General features: G+C 35.7%; 2 protein-coding genes across 5 annotated transcripts in view; one reads left to right on the top strand and one right to left on the bottom strand.

The window, feature by feature from the left end:
- NLN (neurolysin) overlaps positions 1 to 95 on the bottom strand; it is a 39,585-nt gene extending 39,490 nt beyond the window's left edge. The window contains exon 1 of one of the 2 annotated variants that reach the window (XM_015652460.2): positions 13 to 95. In XM_015652460.2, the coding sequence (XP_015507946.1) occupies positions 13 to 44 (32 nt within the window). In that variant the 5' untranslated portion in view covers positions 45 to 95. The remainder of the gene's footprint in view (positions 1 to 12) is intronic. The other variant, XM_015652459.2, reaches the window with a different exon arrangement.
- SGTB (small glutamine rich tetratricopeptide repeat containing beta) lies at positions 37 to 24,360 on the top strand. 3 transcript variants are annotated; one of them, XM_015652473.3, is made up of 11 exons: positions 39 to 343; positions 2,026 to 2,139; positions 7,166 to 7,269; positions 7,687 to 7,756; positions 11,329 to 11,428; positions 13,802 to 13,906; positions 16,952 to 17,090; positions 17,177 to 17,239; positions 19,233 to 19,270; positions 19,528 to 19,611; positions 21,002 to 24,360. In XM_015652473.3, exons 1-11 carry the CDS (start codon positions 43 to 45, stop codon positions 21,111 to 21,113), a joined length of 1,230 nt encoding a protein of 409 aa, XP_015507959.1. In that variant the 5' UTR covers positions 39 to 42; the 3' UTR covers positions 21,114 to 24,360. The 3 variants fall into 3 exon arrangements, with proteins under 3 accessions (XP_015507960.1, XP_015507959.1, XP_015507957.1); XM_015652471.3 differs by having other exon boundaries at positions 40 to 343; positions 2,017 to 2,139; XM_015652474.3 differs by lacking the exon at positions 17,177 to 17,239 and having other exon boundaries at positions 37 to 343; positions 2,017 to 2,139.
- The last annotated feature ends 266 nt before the right edge of the window (positions 24,361 to 24,626 follow it).

The raw sequence follows: 24,626 nt of genomic DNA, 5'->3' as shown, positions 1-24,626 counted from the left end.
CTGCCCGCCTACCTGCGAGCCGCGCCCGCGCACAGCGACAGCATGGGGGGCGGTGCGGGGGGCGGTGGCGGCGGAGGAGGAGGAAAGAAGGAGGAGAAAAGACCGGAGGAGGAAGGACAGGCAGCAGAGAAGAGGAGGAGGTTGGACAGAGAGGAGGAAGAACCTGCTCTGCTCCCGCGCCCGCTACCGCGCCGCCCTCTCACCGCCCTCTCGCCGCCCGCGGGCGCAGCGCTCAACCCCGCTCCGTCGCGGTCCTGCGCATCCGCTTCCGCCGCCTCCGCACGCCCCCGCGTCCCTGGTGTCTCGCAGCCGGAGGCAGCGCGAATTCGCCGTATCTCGCACGGTAAGGGCGATGCTCGTCCCCTCGGCAAACGCAGCTCCGCGACGGTGGGAAGGCTGCGCGCCGCTTTTCCGCAGCCCCCGGTGCGTGGAGCTCGGGGCCGGTGGGGCGGGTCGGGCCCCGGGCGGTGCAGCCGCGGTTCGTGCGGTGCCGGGAGGGGCTCTCGCCGCGGTGGTGCGGAGTTGTCCTTGGGGCCTGAGAAGGACCGGGAGGTGGGCGCGGGGCAGGAGGGCAGCCCGGCAGGTGGGACCCGCGCTGTTCCTCATGGGTGCGGATAGAGGACCCCAGTGTCCCCGGCTGTACATCCCCAGCCGCTGGGACCTGCGCTGTCCCTCGTGGGGGCGGAGAGAGGACCCCAGTGCTCGCGTCTGTGCATCCTCAGCCGGTGGCCTTCCCGGCTTTCCCCGTTTCCGCGACGGGATTTGCCCAGTGTGGATTTGCCCGCACACCGGTTTGCTCTCGGGTTGTGGAGAGAAAATAACGTAGCGAGAGCTGGTCCTGATCTTGCCATTCATTTAATGCTATATTTCAAACCCGCTTTCCTTGGAGAACTGGATAAGATTGTGGCCTTTTAAATCAAAATGGATTAAGGAAAAATAACTTGAAAAGTTGTGACTAAAATTGTCCTCCAAGTTATATAACTCCCAGCTGATGCTGAATGGAGTACTGAGCCAGTAGTGTCACTAATCACAAGTATGCACTGAGGTCACGGTGTTCCATTTCTTTGTCCGAAGTGACAATAAGCTGCTCAGAGCACCATGTCACACCATAGAACACCTTTTACGAAAGGATAACACCATGTCACACCATAGAACACCTTTTATGAAAGGATAACACCATGTCACACCATAGAACACCTTTTATGAAAGGATAACACCATGTCACACCATAGAACACCTTTTATTAAAGGATAATAGTGTGTCACACCATTGAACACCTTTTATGAAAGGATAATAGCGTGTCACACCGGAGAACACCTTTTATGAAAGGATAACACTGTGCCACATCATGGAACACCTTTTATTAAAAGATAATAGCGTGTCACTCCAGAGAACACCTTTTATGAAAGGATAACACTTTGTCACACCATTGAACATCTTCTATTGAAGGATAGCATTGTGCATGTCACACTGTAGAACATCTTTTATCAAAGGATAACACTGTGAGTGTCACACCATAGAACATCCTTTGTCAAAGGATAACACCATATCAGACCATAGAACATCTTTTATCAAGGAGTAACACCATGTTACATCACAAAACAACTTCTATTGAAGTGTGTTTCTTTATGTCATTATATTTATCACAGTGGCTTTTTAATTGGTTTTGACTTCAGCATGTGCTCCTACTTGCAAGTGTATATGTAAATAAAGTGCAAATGATGAAAAAACTCTATAAATGAAAATGAACTTGCTAGACTATTTTAGCATTGGTGGTCTTTTCTTACAGGAATGAATTGGAGGAAATATGTGTTTTTTTGCTGATAGTTAGACTACATGATCATAGCATTTTTCCCTAACCCATATAAATTCACCACCTTTTTCAAGGCATCATGTTATTGGGCTTTCTGGTGAAGGATTAGGTTTTATGAATTGTGTATATTTACTGAGTTTACTTGAAGGTTGGAATACTGTAGGGATTAATTTCTATGAAATAAGAGATTCTGTGTTTTTAAGACATAACAGAAAACAAATTCAACATGTCATCAGTCAAGCGCTTGGTTTATGCAGTCATCCATTTCTTGAGAGAACAGAGTCAAATGGATACTTTCACTCCAGATGAACAAGAAAGCTTGGAAGGTAAGCAACAAAGGTGCTTTAGTATCTTTTTATTTATATGTATATATATATATATGTGTGTGTGTGTGTGAGTGTATGTATATAATACCTACAGGTGTTAAATTCCTTTATGTATAATATCACAGAAAGTAACTGGAGTAACGTAAATGAAACTGCCAGCAAATATTATCTGCAAATAAGATCATGATCCTAATGTTTCTGAGATTATTAATTTTAAGACATCTCTCATTTAAAAAGTATTATAAAGCTACAAATCTGTCGTGCCTTAATTTGAGCAGCAGGTACTTTAAATCATATCAGTTGCAGAGCTCTTTCCCAACCTGAACAATTTTATGATTCTAAGTTAAGCAGTGCTGTAATGCAGACACTGGTAATGACTTCTGTATGTGTACCATAAATTTCTGGTGCTTCTTTCTCTCTTTCATGTTTGGTTTCTTTCTGCATTTCATATCTGTTAGTAGCTCTGCTGATTATAGAGGAAGTACAACAATTACTGTATAGGTTCTGGTTTGAGAACTGCTTCCTACTTTCAAGGATTCTGTGTTATCTGTGAGGAAAAAGACATCCTAAGAAAATAAGATGAATTTCTTTCACTTGAGTACTGGTTCCAAAGCGTACATGGTAACGAATATTTTCTGTATAGTATAACTTCTATTATACATCCCAGTTTATCTTTCTGTAGACATATTCTCTCTGTAGTTCTCTATTGACAGATACTCATTAGGTCTTTGTAAACCTTGTAATATTTGATGTTCTCCTTCATACTGCTCTTATTCCCTTTTCCTGCTTCCTGGAGACTTCATGCAGGTGGTATCAGAATGTGAAACTGAGAGAAGACTTAAGTCTTAAAACTGCAGCAATTTTTTCATAGCATCCTTTAAAAAGATCTCTCTACTATTTCAAGCAGTCTCTGGTTGTGTCTGTCAGCCAGAGGAGGAGTTTGGAGGGAGAAGTCTAGGACCAGCAGTGCAGTTGATCACTGAATTCTGTGAAATCTTAGGCATGGAGAGACTGCTGAGATGCAAAGCAAGTCCTACTTCTCTGAGGCATAAATTAAAAACCTGGAGTGTGCTTCCTTCTATTATCTATTGGTCATCCAGTGTAGTTGTTCACAAAAGTAAATAAGAAAGCTTTGTGTCATTTTATTCAAAGGATAGTCCCAAAAGAATAAAAGCCAAAAGATTTGGTTTTTCATTAGAATCTGAAGCATTTTGTACATTTGAAAAGCAGCAGTCATCTACAAACTTAACCTGTGTCATATTACGATGATGTTCATCTGATGAAAGAAAACATGTTTTCTTATAATAATTATATATTATAATAATATATAATGAAAGATGAAGAGATTTACTTTTTTTTTATAATGAAACTGGTAAACATTGGGTTACAGTTGAAAATTACCTAATAACATGTCTCAGAGCCTTAGCAAATGTGTTTAAGAAAGAACCAATTTTAAGATTAAGTTTTCTAAATAAAAAATATTATGAAACCTCAGTTGTGCTTTAAGCCAATGCAAAATTTACCATTTTAATACAGATCTGAAATCCTATTTTTAGATTTGTGCTCTCCCACAAGCATGGTACCATATGCTATGTGTTAGAGGATAAGAGGCGGGCATTCTGAAAAATAGACTCATTTTAGCTGTGCAAAATATCTTTAGTGCATGTAGAGTAGCAATAGCCAAGTCTTACTCACTGAAGTGTTTAATGTTAGGTGGAGACACAAGGGATGAAAAGAATTGACTGATAGTTTTTGTTGGTACCTTATGTACCTACTTGGTATCTGTGAAGAGACAAAACACTGTATCATTATGTGACTGTGCCAAGAAGCAATTCAAACAGTTCCCATTTCCCATGAAACAACAAAAAAAGAGATAGAACATCACCCAAAAAAACTGAGCCTTTATAAAATACAAGTCTACGATGTATTCATACTCAATGATAACCTGCATACTGCATGTTTGAATTATATGGAAATGTCAATGAGAGAGTAAATTTCCTTTAGGAACTTTGTACTTGATGAATAAAATGCCTTATATCGAGAAAGCAGAATAATTGGAAGGTAGACCAGAGAGAAATATATTCCCCTAGCATCTAGAGCAGTGATACAGATCCCTGGTGGTTAGTGCTCAGCTCTTTTGTATGAACTAGAAACTTTCGTTTTTCCAAGTTATACTTTAAACTGTGTTTAAATTGCAGTTATTTCTCTTTCTTGTTTACAGGGTGGGTTATTTTTCTCTCTGTCCTTCTCTTGTTCTTTTCAATAGCACCTGTTTCTATGGGATTAAAGCAAGAACTCTCTACAACACATACAAGGCTGTGATTTTCTTCTTACTTCTATGATTGATATACTACAACTAATTTCTGTAAGGGAGTGTTTCCAAAACAGGAAAGCAGTGAATGCATGTAGTATTTGACATGGGTAAGGTTATGTGTAAGATGAAGCAGGATAACAGCAAGTACTAAGGGGGGCCTCAGCAGCTCAATGATTGCTCATTATTCAGCCTGCATGTTAGTTGTGATGCCTTCGTGTTGCTTGGTGATGCAGGCTTGTGTTTGGACAGCAAAAGTCCTAGAGCTTTGTGGCTCTGGGGACACAGAGCTGTGTTCCAGCATAGCCCAGGTGCTGGTACTGTCAGATAGTGTTTGTGTGAGCCCCAGCTGTTCCGCAGTGATTTGCAAAGTGATCACTTCAAGCTTCAGCCACCACCTAGGTGGATGATGATAGAGAACAGATAACTTTGGGCTTTGATATCAAGCTTTGGAAAAATCTTTGGTGAGTAGCTCACATAGTGCATCAAGTCTTGCCCTGATAATATCGAGCTTGCAGCATTTGACAGTTCCTCACTTTGATAAATGGGATAGCAAGGTGCTGGCAGGCTGGCCTCCTGAGAAAACAGGCAAAAAACAAGTTTCCACTCCTTTGACTTTACTGGAGTCATGTTTTTGTGGAGTGTTAAAACAGGTAGTTACCAACCTTGTCACAACTTCTTATATTTTCTGATTTGAAAATGTTTCTGTTTAGCAATGTTTATTTCTATGTGGGTTTCCACTGTTGGCTCGCATTTAGCCAGCGGTTATTCTAACCTATTGATTCATCCTATAAGAGGTCCTAATTTTATTACATATGTGATAGATAAAAGGATTATATATTCCATTTTCCACTTAAAGGAGGAATATGGGAATTCACAGCACCAACTAATTATTTGATGAAAATGCTGAGTACTAATAATACTATAGTCAGAATAATTTTGTTTACAGACAATGTGCACTGTTGCATTTTGTGTAAGTCTTCTATATCATAGAGATTTGGTGTCATAGATTTTATGCCTTGAGAAAGATAAGGGATGCCGTTGTATTTAAAATTTATGCAAAATTACAAATGAGGAGATGCATTCAGAAAAAGGAGCGCCTTTCAGTAAAAAATATACTGGCGGGGAAAATTAGTAAGTAAACTATTGCAAGTGGCTTCCTCCTAAGTCATATAAGGAAAAATTACTTGTGTTATTTCAATGATTTTATAATTAGCCTGGCAATAAAAAGTACTACTAAGGGTTTATATACATTTAGAAATTCAGCATAATCTCTGTTTACAAGAATGAAGTTTTTCACATAGCAGGAGACAAAGGAGTTTAATCCAAATCCCTCAGTGCTCTTACTGAGTGATTTAGGACCTGATCAATTGATTTATAGATTCTAAGAGCAACCTGTATGTCTATTTAGCAGTATATTCAATTCTTACATGTTATCAACTTTAACTTTGTGATGTGCTATACTGTTTGTAAGACAGTTCTATTATATAATTTTTTTTAAAAAATTACATCTTCTAGGTTTTACAAATCTCTTTCCCTCCACTTCCTGCCAGCTGTGACACAGAAGATAAAAACTGGCCTTACTGTTGTTAACCTGCAGTAATTTTACTTTTCTAGTTTTCAATTAATGTTCAGTTTCATTGTTATGCAAATAATAATTCAAATTATTTATTATATTAACATTGGTTTGAGGATAAGTTTAAAAACTAAGAATCTGCTTTTACTGATACTTAATTTGAATTCAGATACTCCTGGTTGTCCATAATCTGTGTTAAAACAGCTATTTTTCTGTTCTGTTTCTCTGTTGTAAAGCTAGGCTTTACAAAGACCCTTCTTTGTTCCTCCTCAGTTTTCAGTCTAAAATATTTAGATACATATTAATAAAAACATTGTACTAGGTTCTTAAGATTATCGGGAAAATAATTGTATCATTTGCAATAGTGTAACTGTGTGTGTGTGTACATATATATATGTATGTATATAGACAGAATTATATATAGTAGTTGCCACTGATCTTCTTTTGTCTAAAAATGTGAGCGTATTTAAAATTTCAGCTAAGGATATGGCTCTGCATTTTTAGGTTTACTGTGAGTGCATTTGCATTATTGCAGATTTGGAAGGGACATTTAAATCCTTAGACACAGAACGTGTGAAAGGATATTGCAGATATATTTTTTACAGTATAAAGTTTTGTGATTAATAGAGCACGTGATTAATAAAGTGTCTTCAAATAAATGTTTTATTCCAAAAAAAAGGTAAGAGTAAGTATCTTGCCTTTATTCTATATAGTAAAGATGAGCCATTTTCTTCCAGCTGTAATGGCACCCAAATATATGCCAGTTGTGTGCTTTGAGGTGGGCTGTATGACACATGGACATTCACAGTTGTATTATGAGTTGTGGTGCTTTTGTTAAATCACTTTATTTTTATATTTAAAAAAAAATTAAAGTACTGAGAGAACTGAAATGAAATTTTAAATTGTTTAAGTTTAAATATAATGGCCAAGCTATATGTGGATTGTCTATATCTTAGATCTTTTTCGGCAAGCAAATTCTGTGACGATCAGGTAACCTCTCTTTATTTTTTGATATGTTCCAAAGAGCTGCTTTTACTAGCTGAATAAGAAAGTGAGTCACACTTTATAAATAAATTAGTGAAGTTATGCTTCTATTGAGAAACTGGTGACTTATGTTATTAATTTTTTTCCCCTGTAAGTTGCAATTCAGTGTCTGGAGACTGTGTTTAAGATTACCCTGGAAGATACTCATCTTGCATCCTCACAGCATTTGATAGAAATGTTCGCAAATTCTATTCAAAAGGTAAAAATTTAATTTAGATTCTAGAGTTGCTCCGTCAATATGTGCTAAGGTTTCATATTGTATACAAAATATTAAAGTGCTATATAGGTCATAATTACATGAAAAATTAAGGAAAATATGAAAAAACTACATTTCTGTAAAAGCTAGCATAATGTGGATCTTTGGGGGCAGTGGGAGGAATTCATTTCAGCTAGACAAGGAAAATTCCATATAGAAAATTACTGAAGAGTGGATGCCTCATTCTCACTTGAAGTTTTTTATTCTTAATTTAAACGTTTTGCAATTCCCAGAGATAAATGCCTGATGTGCCTGAGGTAATTCGTAGTTTGCTGATGCTTCTAACTTCTTTCTGAAAGTTTTTGATAAAATCAGGGCTTATATATTAAAGGAAAAAACCTTGGATTTTTTCCCATACAGAATGAGATGCTGCCTCTCTCACGTACTTTACCAGAGGGTGTTGTAAAGGCTGACCAACTGAAGGATGAAGGTTTGTAATAAAAACAGAAATAAATTGCCTTATGCATTTATTGTATTTTTGCATTGTTGTAGGTAGTGATAGTACAGCAGCTGGGTAGCACACACCCCACAAAAAAACTTCAGCTTACAGATTCTCAGGTGACTGCTATGTCATAAGAGGGCTAGGTGATTTGTTCCATCCAGAAGCAATGGAAATAATGTTTATTGTCTTTCAGGCTCTGGTGGTTGCTTAAAATCAATGGGATAACATGTAAAGTTGGAAACATTCCTAAGTAGTAGAAGCTTTAAATAATGAACAGATATTGTTTGGCTGTTTGTGCATAGAATTGCTAATACTTACAATTTCTGCTTTTATTGAAATGGGTACGTGATGTCAAACATTGGTAAAAAACTGACCCAACAGAAACCAATGGAAAAATTCTTGTGATCTTACTAGGGTTAGTATTTCACATATGTAAAATTATTTGTGTCCTTTATAAAAATTGCAGACGAGCCAATTGTTTATTTTTCCTCTGGCAGCTGTTACTGCTGTTATATGAGGAAAAGCAGCTGTTCTATAGAAGTCACTAATGCTGCCTAAGAAGGAATCCTTGTTATTTCCCGTCAAAAAGAAGGGGAGGGGAATGGAAAAAAGCATTTTGCATTGATAATTGTTATGGATTGATGCTTTATGAATCTCATTGTTTATGACGTGGTAGATTTTCAGGCAGTTGAGTTTTATAAGAAAAATAAGTAAACTTCTAATTGCAAAATAAGAGAACTTCTAATTGCTAAATAAGTAAACTTCTAATTCATATAATCCTCTCAAAACTTCCGTAACAATGTGGAAGAAGTCCTACTGTTTTTCAAAATGAATTCCATGTCTCTTTTACCTTAAAACTGGTCACCTGTAACCATAAATGCGGTCTACTACTGGCTCTGAAAGTACGTTTTCCTAATTGTTGGAGTTGCTTATTAGCTCTTTAATTCTGAGGATGAGAGCTCAAACAGGGTTAGGTCACAAGTGAAAACGTGTTAGTCAGTTGTAATCTACCTGCTGTACATGCTGGCTTTTTGTTTTGCTGTTACTGCCAACTCATGGAAAGTGAAGAATATCTCTAGGTCTCTGTATGGTTACTGAACTGCAGGTACAGCCGGCACTTTGCAGGCATGGGTGTTATAGCTGTTTTAAATCTGTGACTTCAGTCTTGCTATCTTTCAGTCCACAAGGGTCTGTGGAATAGACTGAGGAAATGGAATTAGCATGTGCTATGTGTTAGTCTTTGTGTGGTTTTACCAAAGTAATTCCACATCTCTACTGAAAAAATTTTAAGGGTATAAACTTTAGAAAAGGACCAATTACAGTGTCATCTGTCAGGGGTATTAGTAAGCAGTTTTGAACTGCTTGAAATGCCTCTGGTAATTTCCCATAATAAAATGAAAACTTAGTGTCCTGCTTTCTCTGTTATTTTGATCCTTATAACTTTGATTTCCTCATTTCTGTCTGTATGCACTTACCAGTGGCATACCTTCCCTTACCTTTGTGGCCAGCACAAGCCTGGTCCTCCTCTGGTCTCAAACCAGCCCTAATATTTGTAAAATTGGCTAATGAATTGCAAAACAAAATCAGGGAGCTGAATTGTCTTTCTTGGTAACCAGGAAGTAATATACCCTTCAGACTACTCAATACTTGAATTTACTTACCTAACCTTGTGTATCATTTGACAATTTGGCTTAGTATAAGATGTGCAAGAACACAGATTGTGTGCAGGTTTTTATAGTGTAAAGGTGACCTGACCATAAGAAAATCTATGTTTTATTACCACAGCATAATTTTAACAATAAGATAGTATTTTCAGTATAGAGGAGACATATTCAAAGCATAACCATTTGTGTAATTTTTTGTCTTAAGGATTTTGTATGATACTAAAATAGAATAATATAGTTGCTTTTCCTTATCTCAGCAGAATTAGTAGATCTAGCTATTTTTTGTTTTCCTTTAGCAAGGTTGCAGCTGGAGAGAGAGATAACAAGAAGGGTATGCACTGATACTATCTCCAACTTAGCCTTGTACCCTAGGTCATTTTCAGACCAGTATCAGAAATTCTAACATTGATAGTCATTGATGGCATTTTTTAAAGGAACACTAACTGTTGCAATCTTGCTGAGTGCAGCTAACTTGCAAGGCTTTTTTGTCTGACAACATAATTTAGTGTAGAGATCTTTACCTTAGAAACAAAGGAAAGCTGCATAAACAGTGGGCCTCTAGAAACAAGAAAGATATTCTGTGTGTATTTTGAAGGTATATATGTAGGCACAGTTTGTTTGACTTCTCACAGGGACTGCTAACTATAATTACAGTCTAGTATAGCACTATTAGAGGATGTGATTTTGTACTACTTTGATGATACTTCATTACTTGAATCTGGTTTTGTTTACTAAGCTCTCTATGTTCACAAAAAAAATGCAAGTACAGTTGTTTTAGTTAGTGCAAGCACTGAGGGCTTGCTCCACAATCTTCCTTCCTCTCAGAGATAAGCTCTTGCACTGACCTATCTTTTCTAGCCTTTGCTTACGCAGTTACCTACATCAGTAGTAACTTATTGACCTATCCCTTGACTTGTTTATTTTAGGAGAAGGTTTAAATATCTGGCTGAAATACAAGAAGTCAGTGGAAGTCTATAATTTTCCTGATAATTTCTTGACATTTCTAGGAAGCCAAGGCTTCTGTAGGATCTAGCTAGCCAAAAATTGATAGTAGCAGGACCACAGACAAGTTTGGGCACTCTGAACTAGGGTTTTTTACTACTGTGTCATCAGGAAAGAGAGAAACTACCAGGATTGCCTTGTGCTGGGGACAAAAGAAGGTATAAGGTGTCTTCTGCTTTGAAAGACCTTAGTCCAGAATTTTCTGTCCATAGAGAAGTTACATTTTCTGGATTTTTTTCCACTGGACTTAAAATATAAGTGCAGTATGTGAAACTTTGTTACAGAGTAGAAGTTCTAAGCTTCCTTGGTGATAAATTTTACTTTTGAGTCCTTTTAAATTGCTTATGCTATACATACTTTTCATTATCTTAATGAGTTAATTATGTAGTATCACAAAAATGGGGCTTATGTGCTTAGTTTTACTTTTGTTAGATTTTTTTTAGTGTTATTTAGATAGCTACAAGCAATACAAAATTGTTGGAACATATATGAAAATGAGATTAAAAAATTAACATAGCATATTGAGCTTGTAAAGATAGTTAAGACTGATGAATGTATACTAGAGTGGAACTGCACTTACAATGACACTTCTCAGTGAAGTGATCTTTCCTTAACAGCAGAAGCTATATGGAAAGTCTGAAATACCAAGATAAAAAGAGGAACATTTCTATGATATACTGCAATGTACATAATAAACTTCACAGACATAGTAGATATTTTTATTTGCATGATCCTATGACTTTTCTGTTAAAAAAAAAGTATCTCAAAAAAGTGCAGTTAAAACTCCCTTAGATGCTATAAGGTAGCTGCTTTGTTTCTTTCATACAGAGGTGTCTCATCTAACTATATAATGTCTCATCTAATTCCTTAAGAGCTTTTTATAATTTATTTCAGGTAATAATCATATGAAGGAAGAAAATTATGGTGCTGCAGTGGATTGTTACACTAGGGCTATAGAACTGGATCCAAACAATGCAGTCTATTACTGTAACAGGTAAAACCAAAATGATACACACCTTTAATTCCTGGACTTCGTTAACATTATTTTAAAGATAAATTGTGAAGTAGGTCAAAGTAATATGAGGATAGAATGCCCACTATTTAGAATTTGATTATTAGATTTTGGAAATTAGAGTGAAAGCGGGCTCATTCAGGATATCTGTATCAGTTAAAATGGGCTTAAAAATTACTTACAACTTTTCAAATCAGGTATTGTGTGCGTCAGGTTGTCTATATTAAATCATAATGAAGGCTAGGATTTCCAGCCTGCTGAGAGTAGTAAAAGCCTTTTTCTCAGGTGTTCTAGTGACTCAGCTGCTCTATCTCCTCGAGTACTAGCTACCTCTGGCCAAAAAAAACCCAAAAACCATCAATGTGGGAATACCATTTTGGAGATTTCAAGCATTTTGTAAATACTCAGTATTTTCTTGTGTGACCTGTTGAGAAATAACAATGCTGCTGTTACAGTTTTCTTATCTAATCTGTTCTTTACCATCATGAATGAAGAAGACAGTGATTTGGCAGCAGGTAAGCTTGGAAGGGCATGTTAACCTAGTCACAGCTGTCTGCTCTTGCGGAACACTGCCTGGATGACCAGCCCAAGAGCAAAGGCAGTCTCAACTTTAGGCCCTACTGGAATGAGCCCACCTCTAGAGTGTCCCCATTATTAATTTAAGGATATATTAACTGTGCTGTCAATTTGGCTTTGTGGCACTGTATCCACTGGATTATGCTATTTTTGAAGCTGTGTCCATAGCTCCAGAGTTTAGTTTGTCATATACAAATAGTTTGTCAAATACAAATCAAAGATTCAGTGTTTAAAGGCAAGTTCAAAGAGAAAGGAAATGATGCCATTTGCTATCATTTTACATATTTAGGATGGCTGTTCAGAAGTGTCAATCATCTATATTCTTGTGAAAACTGATCATGAGTCACTTTGCATATAAAATGGAAATACCAGACCAGATTCAAAAGCTTCCCAAAATCACTGGAAGTTTCCTCAATAGGGGCTTAAATATTAAAGTTGTAATTAGCAAGAGCAGAAATAATTTTTGTGTTGCATCATCACATACCGTATTTGTGAGAACCAATATTAATCTTGATGTCAGTCAGTACAGTATTGTATGTAATTATTTAAAAGAAAATAGGAGTTGTTTGGATTTTTGTGGATGATAGTGTATTTCAATAAATATACTTTATTCTTATCATAAAGTTTGTTTGGGAGCCATAGGTACATGCTGAATTCAGAGGGATTGCTTTTTATTCATAGCAGTGCAAAAAAAGAGTGGGCTGATATGCCCTCAGAATTTTAACTGGCCATGTAAATCTTGTGAACATGGAAAAATGTTTTCTGTTCAAACACATGTGACAAGAAGCATTGCCCCCAGCTTTTATTTATAAATCTTCACTGGCATCTGTGGAGTTGGACACCTGTTAAACAGCCCAAAATAGATAAGTAGTCCCATTCAGAAGACATTTTAATCAAAATCAGAAAAGCTCATGCAATTTGGAGCTAATCACAGCAGAAAGGAATCTTAATAAAAAAGAGATATGCTTTATGCAATGAAAATACTGTAATTTCTACCATATTTTTTAACCAAGAAAGAATGAAAGTGGCTTGAGACCTTTCGAGGTCCCTGGTGAAGTTCTGATTATTGTTTTTGATATATTTTTGAAGTTTTGATATATTGTTTTGATGTCGTTTTTAGTTTGGTCAGATTTTTAGTCTTACTATATTAATATCTGCAACATTTAGTATTTCTCCAATATAGAGATGCAACTGTAATTTAGTAATGCAGAGGTTATTGAGAAATGTTATTGTGATTTACCTACAAGCTTGAGTTGACTTGTAAAAGCCTGAGCAGGGAAAAATCACAGCCTTCCTTTGAATGGCTGCAAATCAGTACGTCTTGCTGGAAAACACCAATTGTATAAAATATTTATCCTTAAACAGTGCTTTTATATAAACTGCTACTTGACCGTTTCAATTCTTGTAATAGTTTTTGTGATTTATTTTGTGCCAAGTCATATGCTATATCTTGGTTCCTTGTAATTATTTGTCCTTTGTGTCCTCAGAGGTGAGTGCATGTTCTTTAAAACCATAATCCAGCAATGCACTTAGGCACATACTTGTAACATTTGCTTGCCCTGCTTCTTTAAAGAAAGTTAAGCATAGCCTAAATAATGAATAAAAAGTCAGTAAGATTAAATAAGTCACAAATGTGTGAATATCTAGGCTTGGGGTTTGGTTGTTTTGTTTTGATGGGGGTTTTTTTTGATTTGGCTTTGGTTTTTTGTGTGTTTTTTGCTTGCTTGTTTGTTTGTTTGTTTTTGACAAAGCTTAATTTTCTTACCATCTTTCTCTTAGGGCTGCTGCTCAAAGTAAGCTCAACAACTTCAGGGAAGCAATAAAGGACTGTGAGAGTGCCATAGCAATAGATCCAAAGTACAGCAAAGCATATGGAAGAATGGGGTAAGCTGATAGAAATCTGAATAAACACTGAAGACCCATGTGTACATCACCAGAGATTTTCTGAAATATGTGGAACCAGGTTGTTTTATTCAGTTACAGAACACTGTTGTTGTGTAAGGATAACAGTTTTTTGAAGATGACCCTATCAGACAGTCAGCTCTTTTTATATGTGGTTGATATAAGCAGGTTTCATCAGTTTTTCTGATGATTTTTTCTTTCAATTTATCAACTTACTGGATTTAGTTTAGGAAGTAATGATGGCTTTTTTCCTACCTCCTAATCAGTTACAAGTAATCAAAATTCTGCTGTTGGAACACTGAATCTGTCAATCATGCTGTTGGAGAACAGCATTGAGGCTTCACCCTAGCAGGAATAAAGCCTTAATTTTTCTTTTTCATAGCTCTTGGGAAGCAGGTATTTTAGGAAGAGTAAGTTATGTCTCTTTGGCAAGTTTTCTCAGCAATGTCTGAGAGATTAACTATAGTGTCTTGAGGGTGGTTTTAAGTGTTACCTGAAAACAATGTCAGAAATGCTCTAACAGGCTGTTGGTTTGAGTGAAGGGCCATTCTTCCAAGATGTCTAGCTTTGGGTTTTGAATAATCAAGAGCATTGTGGTAGTGAACTTAGTGCTGTATATGTCTTTTGAGGTTATATTTATACCAGTAAATTAAAAAATGCTTGGGATTGTTTGTTGAATCAGTTGGCAAAAAATGGCTCATGTCCATGTTACTAAACTTTAGTTTGCAGTATAGAGTGGCCACATTCAAACAACCTACTGCTAAACTGCATTGGTCTGTTAAGTTCTGAACCGTGTCCTGAAATTAACTGTGATAGTTCTTGTTGGCCTGTGACAAAACTGTGCAGGGGACATTTATTTTAAGATAAAATGTAGTGGAATTCTAGAACTTAAAAACTTTCCATAATACAGTTCAATTTACTAATAGTAACCCATACTAGAGGAGCTTTTGAACTGATTAATTAATTTCGAAATTGTAGGTTGAATTGGTTATTGAATTGGTTTTATTTCATTTAATTCTCCTCAGATTGTTTCTTCATATAGCACAATCCAAGCTCCTTTGACTTCACCGATATTAAGGGATGCTACAGGCGGATTTAATTGGAGATGGGAGGCTATTTTAGAGTTTTGGGTGTAAGACAAATATTTCTTTGATACACACTGAAAGTGGGACCATTCTCAAGCAATCAAGCTTCTCTCTATTTTATTGTCTGGTTGTTTTAATAGAGGACATATTTTGAGCTACAAGCCATTGTTTGACTCAGCAAATGAGTAAACATTCGGGATAAACTGAATGAGGAAACTCTGCTTGTTTAGTAATAAGAGAAAATCCCACCCCTATACCCCTGTATATAGAAAACACCATTTCAACAAAAAGTCCCTACGAAAAAGATGTGCTCTATGACTGCTCTATGGAGACATATCAGTTTTTCTCAGAATTTGACAGAAATTCTTTATATGTCACAGAAAGTTGCAGAAATTAGACAAATATACAGAGATGGGAGCCATTTTAAAGTGGGAATGTCAGTTAAAGGTAGAATTCCAGCATTATCCTGGAAGACCACTTCTCTGTGTAGGAGGTGTGAGGAAAGAAATTATCTGCTGTTCTGAGTTGCATGTGCTCCAAGAAACTTTCTCTGTAAAATCCTTTTTCTGTAAAAAGCACTGTTGCATCACAGAAATAATGGATTGCATTTTGTGTCTGGTCAGAAACTATTTTGACAAGTTAATGGGCCAAAAGGTATACTGTTCTTTTTAGGGCTAAGTGAATTAATTCCAAATGGGTTCCTCCAGGAGCAGTGTTGGAAATTCCTGGAGCTTTATATTCCTACTGAGAGTGATGACAATCACAGATGTATCTAAAACACTGAATTTATTTGCATAAGATGAAAGACCAAGGTCTGTTAGTTGGCATAAGCAAAGGCTTATCAACCCAGGCTGTGTGGCTCAGCATCAGAAGGTGAACTGAAGTACTAAATAGCTGAATGTGAGTTATACAAATCTTCTACAAAATATGGAAAAGATCAATTTCGTTTTTTGGTCAGTATAAATTGAAAATATAGTAGCAGATAGAATTCAAACTTCAAGATGGACTTCTTGAACAGTTCAAAGAAACATGATATTAAATATATTAGCTAATCAGATTTGAAAACCAGTACTGCTTAGAAGCAGTAGGTCTGTCCTGTGCTCTCATGAGCTGCAGAAGCAGTTTTTTTTCAAAACATCAAGTAGACTTCCCTAATACAAGGGTTTCTTACAGCATTTTGCAGATATTACTACTATGCTGTATAACCCATTTGTCAAGTACAAGATCTGAAAGGAGAACCTTTATATTGATCCTGAGACAAAAATCCATTATGCTGAAACTTGTACACCCAGTATTTTAAAATATTTATAAATACTACTAATAAAAATATTTTTATATAAATATATAAATACAATATGGTTATTAAACATCTTCTATTTTCAAATATTTAATAAAATTATCTATATTAAAATACATATTTTAATATATACTTATATATGTATATATTAAAGTATTCATATATGTGTGTATATATAAATAATGTATTTGTAGGTCCATTTTCTTAACACTGCATAACTCATATTAAGAGTATCTTTGCCCTACTTGCCCTACTTACATATTTAGAAATGTAAGTTTCTAAATAATCTCCTGGGTCAAAAGAACTGGAAAAAACTTAAAGCTTATGCAAAAAGTCACAGATGCTGGATCTAGCTTGTGCTCTTAAAGTGACTAAGTCACTTGATGATACCAAGGAGTTTTTAATGGAACTTGCATATATATATATATAAAATAGACAATGCAAGATGTGTTCTTGAGGGATCCCTTTTTCTACAAAAACAAGTGCTTACACTAAGCAGTAGTACCACAATAGCATAATATGTTTTAATTAAGTGTCAAGCTAAAAATCAGTTGTGAGATACCATTTTACTTAGAACAGAAAATGGATCATTAGCTTTTTATGATCATTTATGTTCTAACCAGGATTTCTTTTATTTCACATTAGGTTGGCTCTGACCTCAGTGAATAAATATGAAGAAGCAGTTACCAGTTATCAAAAAGCACTGGATCTTGATCCAGAGAATGACTCTTATAAGTCAAATTTGAAAATAGCAGAACAGAAACTAAGAGATGTGTCCAGTCCTGTAAGTTTGCTCTCTATCTATTTATTTACAGTAGTTTTAACTGGGATTTTGTAGGAAACTTAGCTTCAATTGCAATTTGTTTGTAGACTGGAACTGGACTGAGTTTTGACATGGCAAGCTTGATAAACAATCCTGCCTTCATTAGTATGGTGAGTATATTTCAAGGTTTGCGTTATCCCATTTTAAAAAACTGAACTTTTAAGAACAAATGTTGTTCAGTAACACAAGCAATTTTAATGGTTATTATTATAGCAATGGTTTTATTACACTGAATTTCAACTTTTCTACATCATTTTACACTCAAAAGAAAAAGTGTAGCATGTATCTGCAATAATCCAGCTAATTCTCTGTTATAGGAAAAAAACACACATAGGTTAGCTATGCTGTTTCTATGTATGATATGTCAGTAAAGCTCTTGTCAACAACATGATGAAAATTTCTCAATTCTCCACAGAGCACTTAAAAATTATACAAGGACTAAAGTAACTCTTCTTTGGAAGAACAACCCAAGAGACCTTTCTCTTTTTACTCTTTCAAATTATCCCTAATAACCTTAAGAGTTTAAAAAAATAATATAAATAGCATATAGTGTGTTCTTTTATGTTCAGTACAATAACAAATTATGCATTTATCCCTCAGTATTTTTTTTCCACATCAATTTCTTAGCTAAATTGAATTAATAAACTTTGTAGAATGGAATTTGGGGAAAAATAAATGAAAAAAACCCCACAACAAACAAGCCCCAAACTTACTTAATTTAAGAAAGCAGTTAAAACTTTATAAGCCCTCTGTCAGCTTCACTGGAACAGCACATTTCAACCAGTGTTTTGTGTGGAAGTACGCTGTATTCAAAAGAGATCCGTACATCTCATTTGATAAAATGGTCCAAGTAACAGACATAGTAGGCAAGGAAAGAGGGAGCAAGTTCTTTGATGGCATTCATGATTAAATAGCACTGGAATTCTGTAATACTTCAGTGGCCACATGATGTACTTAAGACAACCTGTGTCTTTTTAGAGTCAGTGATGTATGATGATGGCTCTGGGGAAAGGATCTTTTACACTGTGTCCAGAAGATGTCTGGTGAAGTAGATAGAACACAGGGCATTTATCCAGGAATGAATGAGTTATTTTCCCGAGGTGTAGTTACTTGGTTCTTTTGTTAGGTGAAAAAATTGCCTCACTGTCTGATCTTGAGAAAATTGCTTGTAGCCTCTGTTTTTGGCCCCTTAACTAGATAACTGATGGAAGAAGCTAACACTATATTGAGCACAGAATTGACCCGCATGGGACATTTTGTATCTAACTATTAACTAGATAAAAAGGTTGATTTACTTTGGAGTTATCTATATATGTTGATATATTGATCAATAAAATGAATATTGGATATATCTGATTTTTGTAGTATCTTTAATAAGAGAGTTAAGAAGCACATACTGTGTTTTGTCTATCAGTGGTATAGTCATACAGACACTGATTTCTGTAGGAATTACTTTACTAACATTGAAAAATCACGTTTTTTTCTATAGTATTAGTCCACAGACACCCTTACACTACGGTACATGCAATATAGTTTTAGAGGTATCTAATAAATGAGAAATTTAAATAGCCTCATGCTTACTACAAAGTAAGAAGATGTGCAGTTACCAGAGAAGATATATGTTACCACAAAACCATGCTACAAAGTAAGTTCACAGTCTGGTTTGATCCAAAATATTTTGTGGCCATAATCTTAACTCTTAATGCCTGGTACTAATAATAGTTATAAAATTAATTTATCCAGGCTGAGAAGCAACAAAATACAGACTTTTGTCGAAAAAGTCCAGTAGAAGACATTTGTCCTTGCAGTTCTTCAGTGTTTCATTTGTTTGTTTAGTTTTCTGGTACTGGGCTTTTTTATGTTAACTGGCTTGCCCATTTTTCATGTCTGAATCTGTAACCAGTATTTTTTCTTTAACACATAACAAATTGTATCAGCTTCATTTCCATAAAATACATTGCTGTAGTGATTCTTTTTGCTCTGCATGTAAACTTAATTTTGTAATAAAACAGAATGCAGCATGTGGGTTTTTTCCTATGTTTTTCTAAGTGATAGACAAGTAGTAAATGTTTTATAATTCCAGCTGTATGTTGTCTATTCTAGGCAGCAAGCTTAATGCAAAATCCTCAGATTCAACAACTGTAAGTATTAAAATGGGGTACCATTAAAACAAATGTGTTCAGACATTTAATTGATAAAAGATGTCTAGTACTCATAGCTATATTTTTGAAATCTAGATATTTTACTGGAAATGTAATTTTATTTTGCTTACTGTAAAAGTGTAGTTTCTTCTCCTTGCAACTTAGTTCCTCAGCAATTCAAAAAAAGAATTGGAGCTTATTGCTTACAGTAAAGGTCCCCACATACCCCAATACCAACACTGTGCTAACTGTTCCAGGATGTCAGGGATGATGTCAAATGCCATTGGTGGCCCTGCTGCTGGGGTTGGTGGCCTTTCGGATTTGTCCGGCCTGATCCACGCGTAAGTAAGAACTGCAGTTTTAACTGTCACATTTGTAGTAGGGTAACTGTAACATCGATTTAAAAGGGTACAGTGTCAATTGAATTATAGTGTGATCTATTTCCAGTGTTTTTTATTAAAACAAAGAACTCAGAGACTTGTTTTCCAGGACCTTGTTTGTTTGCTCTATACATTTCCATCAACTGGAATGACTGAACTGCTGTGTGCTCAGCTTCACTGTCTGGTTCTCATATGTTATTTTCCAATGCCACTTACTAAAAACATTCCTTTAAATCTTCTAAGTATTCCTACATGTGCTTTCAAATTGTGTGGATAAATTTACTACCTGGTATCTCAGATACTAATTAGGAAAATTACGGATTTACTTAGCACAAGTCAAATCAATTTTTGCTCTGGCATCCCTTCATTTAGATGAGGAATGTTTCAGAGAACTCAGGATAATGAAGAATACCATTACAAAAACCAGACCTTTTATACTATAGTGATGATATCCATCTGGGAGGGTCTGCACAAAAACATGTCATTTGCTTATATGCCAAGATCTCTTATAGGGCATACAATTTTACTTTATTTCAGCATTCTAGCCAATTCCAAACTATTTTTAAGTTTCAGCTATTCAGGGCAAAAATAATTTACAGTTTACATCACAGACAGAAATGTCTCTGCAAAAATCTAGAGCTGTTTTTACAAAAAATGAGCACTACACAGACATCTACAAAAATCTGGCTTTTCTTCAACCTGCACTGTAGTTGGAAGGAGTCTTGATAGTTTGCCACTTGCACAAAATGTACAAGTAAGAGAGGATGAGCTAGGCTTTTTGTGAAGTCTTATTTTTTACTTACTTGTTTTTTATTAGTAAACAAGTGTTACACTTCTCTTCTACATGGAATAAGTCTCCCCTGTTAATTTAACTCTTAAGCTACAACTGTTACAGATAGATCTGTTATTATTTCAGTCATGCAAGATATAAAAAGCTGACAGTAATGCTTGCTTTCAACTAATAATATCTTGTTCAAAACTACAAGTCGGCAACTGCTTACTGTATTTCTGGAACCATTAACATGAGGTTGCATGCCAACTCTAGGAGTAGTTATTTTAAACAGTTTGGATCCTCCCAAAAAGAAGGGAATAAATCAATGGAACAGATGTCTTATTTTACCATAAAAGGTAATAGTAATAGTGCTAAAGAAAAAGAAAATAAATTTATGATGATGATCCTGTTTGGAGACACTTTAACCAGATAAATTCATAATACTACAAATACCTTAAGACTGTAAATTAAGATATCTTTTATCTTAATATAATACACCTTTCAGCTGTATTGGGATATCCTATTTTCTTACAAATGCTACTTTCACTTGCTGATTTCACTTAAAATTGTTCAACACAGGGGGCAGCAGTTTGCACAGCAGATTCAGCAGCAGAATCCTGAGCTCATAGAGCAACTGAGAAATCATATCCGGAGCAGGTATTTGAGTGGCAGCACTGAAGAACATTCCTGACTTCAAGGAGTCATGTGAATTGGAATGATATATAACCCCAAAATGCATACCATAGTTCGTAGCAAAAGCACCATTGTAACTCTTCTGCTTGAATAGAAGACAGAAAATTCTTCATGTGTGTTTGCAAACAAGAATAAATCTGGTAAACAGATCTCTTGCACATAACTTGGAACATAGCGTTTATGTATAGTTACTCCTCTGAAGACTAATACACTGAATAGGTGGTTTATTAAAATCCCCAAGTCCAAGTCATTTCAGTATGTGCATCAGATTGACCTCCGGGGCTACTGAGTGGGGAGGAGTTTTGTAGTGTGCTGATCTTGCCTAACAGGTACTTCTGAAATGCTGGTGTAAAAGACCATTACAATGTTACTCATACAATGAGAATCATGACAACTGTACTCCTTCAAACAGTACTGAAATACTAAAATATTGAAACAATAGGCCCATCTGATGTGCCCTTTTATAATGAGCATTAAGTAGTGTTGGAGTACAGAATGTACTTAAAACTTATGCTTGAGAAGTCTGTTTCCTTAATCCTGTGGAGGGGCCTTCATGAGTAACAGGAAATACTTTTCAACTTCATTGGGCAGAGGAGAGGGAGATGACTGGATATGAAGGAGTACCACACATTGTAGAGAAAGAGAAGACAATAATTCTGTGTAGGATAATGCACAGAAATCAAAATGGAACTTGGCTTGGGAAAGGAAGGAGAAGTTGTAGGCTTTTCTACTGCCACATATACCCTCACATTATGATGGTAGCCCTGGAGGTCAGAATTATGGCACTATGTTCCTAGGCATGGCAAGCTGTATTACATTCCGTATGTATGCAGTATTTAATAGAAACTTAAAATTCTTAACTGTAATAAGCTAAAACTGAGCCTGTGACTGTACAAATAACTAGTACTGAAAACTTTAAAAAAGAACTGCCTTAGAAGGATTCTTTTTCTATTCTTGTGTGATAAATCACTGGCTTAAACAATTGGGGATTTTTTTTTAATTACACATATCTATCTAAAAAGATGGTTATATAGTCAAGTTAAAGATTTTTCGACTCTATAGTATTTGTTTCTTGCTCAGTTAATATTACTCTTGCAAGACTGCTGCTCTTCTATGTATGTCTAGTGTGTTAACTTTTTTTACTGTGCTTACTGTTCACACTGCTTTCTGATACAAAGTACACTTGTTCTTAGCCCAGGGAGGTTCTCAACACACTTTGCTCTTTGTATATCTTAACTAATTTGAGGAGCCTGCTTTGCATTCTTAGACAAAGTGATTTCTCATGGCCAGTTAGTCCGGAGGAGAGATGTGGAGGAGTAACAACAGACTCCTAAATGGAGAAATAACACAGGAACTCCTGAACCTCAGACTTTATGTCCAATTGATACTAAACCTAAACTTTATTTCCAACTGATATCCTACTAAACCAGACAAAAAAATGCAGTTGGATCCAATGAGAAATGAAAGGAACTGGAGAAAACAAATCTAGGAAATCCATATTACCATCTGTTGAATAAAGAAGTGAAGCTTAATAGATAAGCAATTTTAAGACATTTCATACTTTATTGAATAGGTTGCCTATGTACAACATTAAAATGCTTTTAAAAATTCTCTCTATGTTGGTGTAGCTGCTGGCCGTAGAGATACTTAAGCTTTACATTAAATACATTTTCAAGTAACAGCTTCTAACTCAACATCTATTGCCAAGAGAATTCCTAAAGAGATCTTTTTCAGAGGTGGCTCAGATCTTGAATGTAATCCATTTAAGGAAATTACTTAACTTCAATTACACTGAGTAGGACAGGAATACCCTTTAGAAGGAAGATTTATGGAGGCTCTGGGTGGGTTACAAAAAGTGTACAGGTATTACTTGGAATAGTGGGTTGTGTCAGGAGAGAAGCATTGTACCTAGTATGTACCCTGTTAAACTTCTCAGTTCCTTTTAATTCTTTATCATATCTTCAACTGCTCAAAGTATGTTTCACTAAATTGGATAGGGAGAACCAAAAAAAAAAAAAATCCATGGTGGACTGGACAGCTCTGCCAATATCTCTGCAAACTCAAATTATTCTCGCTTTGCAACAGTAATCCTCATGCAGTCAGTTACTTTTCTGCTGTAAGACAGAGTGTTAAGAATTTAATGAGAGATCCTTAAGAACTACAAAATATGTTAATAACCAAAGAGGGCAGAATAAGTTGTGTATTTGTACTGTCAAGTACAAACTCCATAGCTTACTGGCTTCATGCGAGAACAATCCCCAAGGTTAAATGGAATGAAGCATTAGTTAGTTATGTGAAAACTTCTCTTGCAGTCATCTTCATGGAGTTGTAACTTCCATTTCACATGCTACAGTATTGTTGTGTTTAGGTTTTACTTCAGCTAATACAGAATATATATTAAAATGTTAACAGCATTAGCTAAGCCTTCAGGAATGTACTACAATTGACTGGCACAATACTTTACTAGTAAACATTCTCTGTTTCTTGTGTATTAACAGAAAGGGCTTTATAGCCTAAACAAAAAACAGTGAAACCAGTAACAGGAGCTGTCATTACATGCTTTTCCACTGAAACCATGAACAAAGAGATCATTTATGCTAAAGTCTGCTTTTCTTTGAATTGCCTAGATTGTTTCAATCATGCAACATGTCTTAATCACAGGGTGTGGAAGGAATCTTTTCCTGTGTAGTAACTGCTCTGTATCTTGTGCTAAAATTTTTCATAGATAAATATGATAGATAAGGTGGTAAACCACAGTCCCTGTAAATACTGCTTTAATCTAAGGTCAATTGCAGTTTATCATTCAACTGAGCAAATCCACATTTACACCTAATTGGTTTTGTATCATTACAGTTCCATCACTGTATAAGTATGATAATTTGTTAGAGAAGAAAATATTTTGCAATCTGTTGTAAACTCCTATAACCTGCTTGCATGGGAGTATATTCTTCTAATTATGATCATAAAGACACCAAATGAAAAATTCAGCTTAGAAATTGTTTCAGTTGCACTCTTGGTTTTGTAACAAGTGCAAAGTTAAAATCACTCATGCATACTGAGAACTAGCTCTGTAACTTTGAGTAGACTGTTTCATGGCAACAGAAAATCATACTGGCATAAGGCAACTTGTCTACTATTTCTGTATCTCTCCTACCTCTTACTGCCATGTGATTACATCTCCTTCAATTTGTGTAGTAGAACTTGCAGATATATTATAAATAAAGTTATATACTTTTTTGTCTGTATAGTTGTGGTCTTCTGGTTTAATTTTTATGTATCTCAAGAAATAGGTAAATTGCATTATTTAAATACCTGTTCATGTTGGTAGGATTTTATCACATAGGCAGGATACATTTCTAATTTACTGTTTCCTGTATGGACTTAGTCCCACAATATATGAAGCTGGTCCTAAATTTATCCAGTATTTTAACACTGAATACTACATTAAGATTTTGTACATGAGAAGCCTTAAATAAAATAGTGTCAAAAGTTGCTAAATGACAGCATGGTG

The sequence above is a fragment of the Parus major genome, chromosome Z, assembly GCF_001522545.3.
Source record: "Parus major isolate Abel chromosome Z, Parus_major1.1, whole genome shotgun sequence".
NCBI lineage: Eukaryota > Metazoa > Chordata > Aves > Passeriformes > Paridae > Parus > Parus major.
Note: the sequence above shows the minus strand (reverse complement) of the source record. Positions and strands in the feature narration are given on the sequence as shown.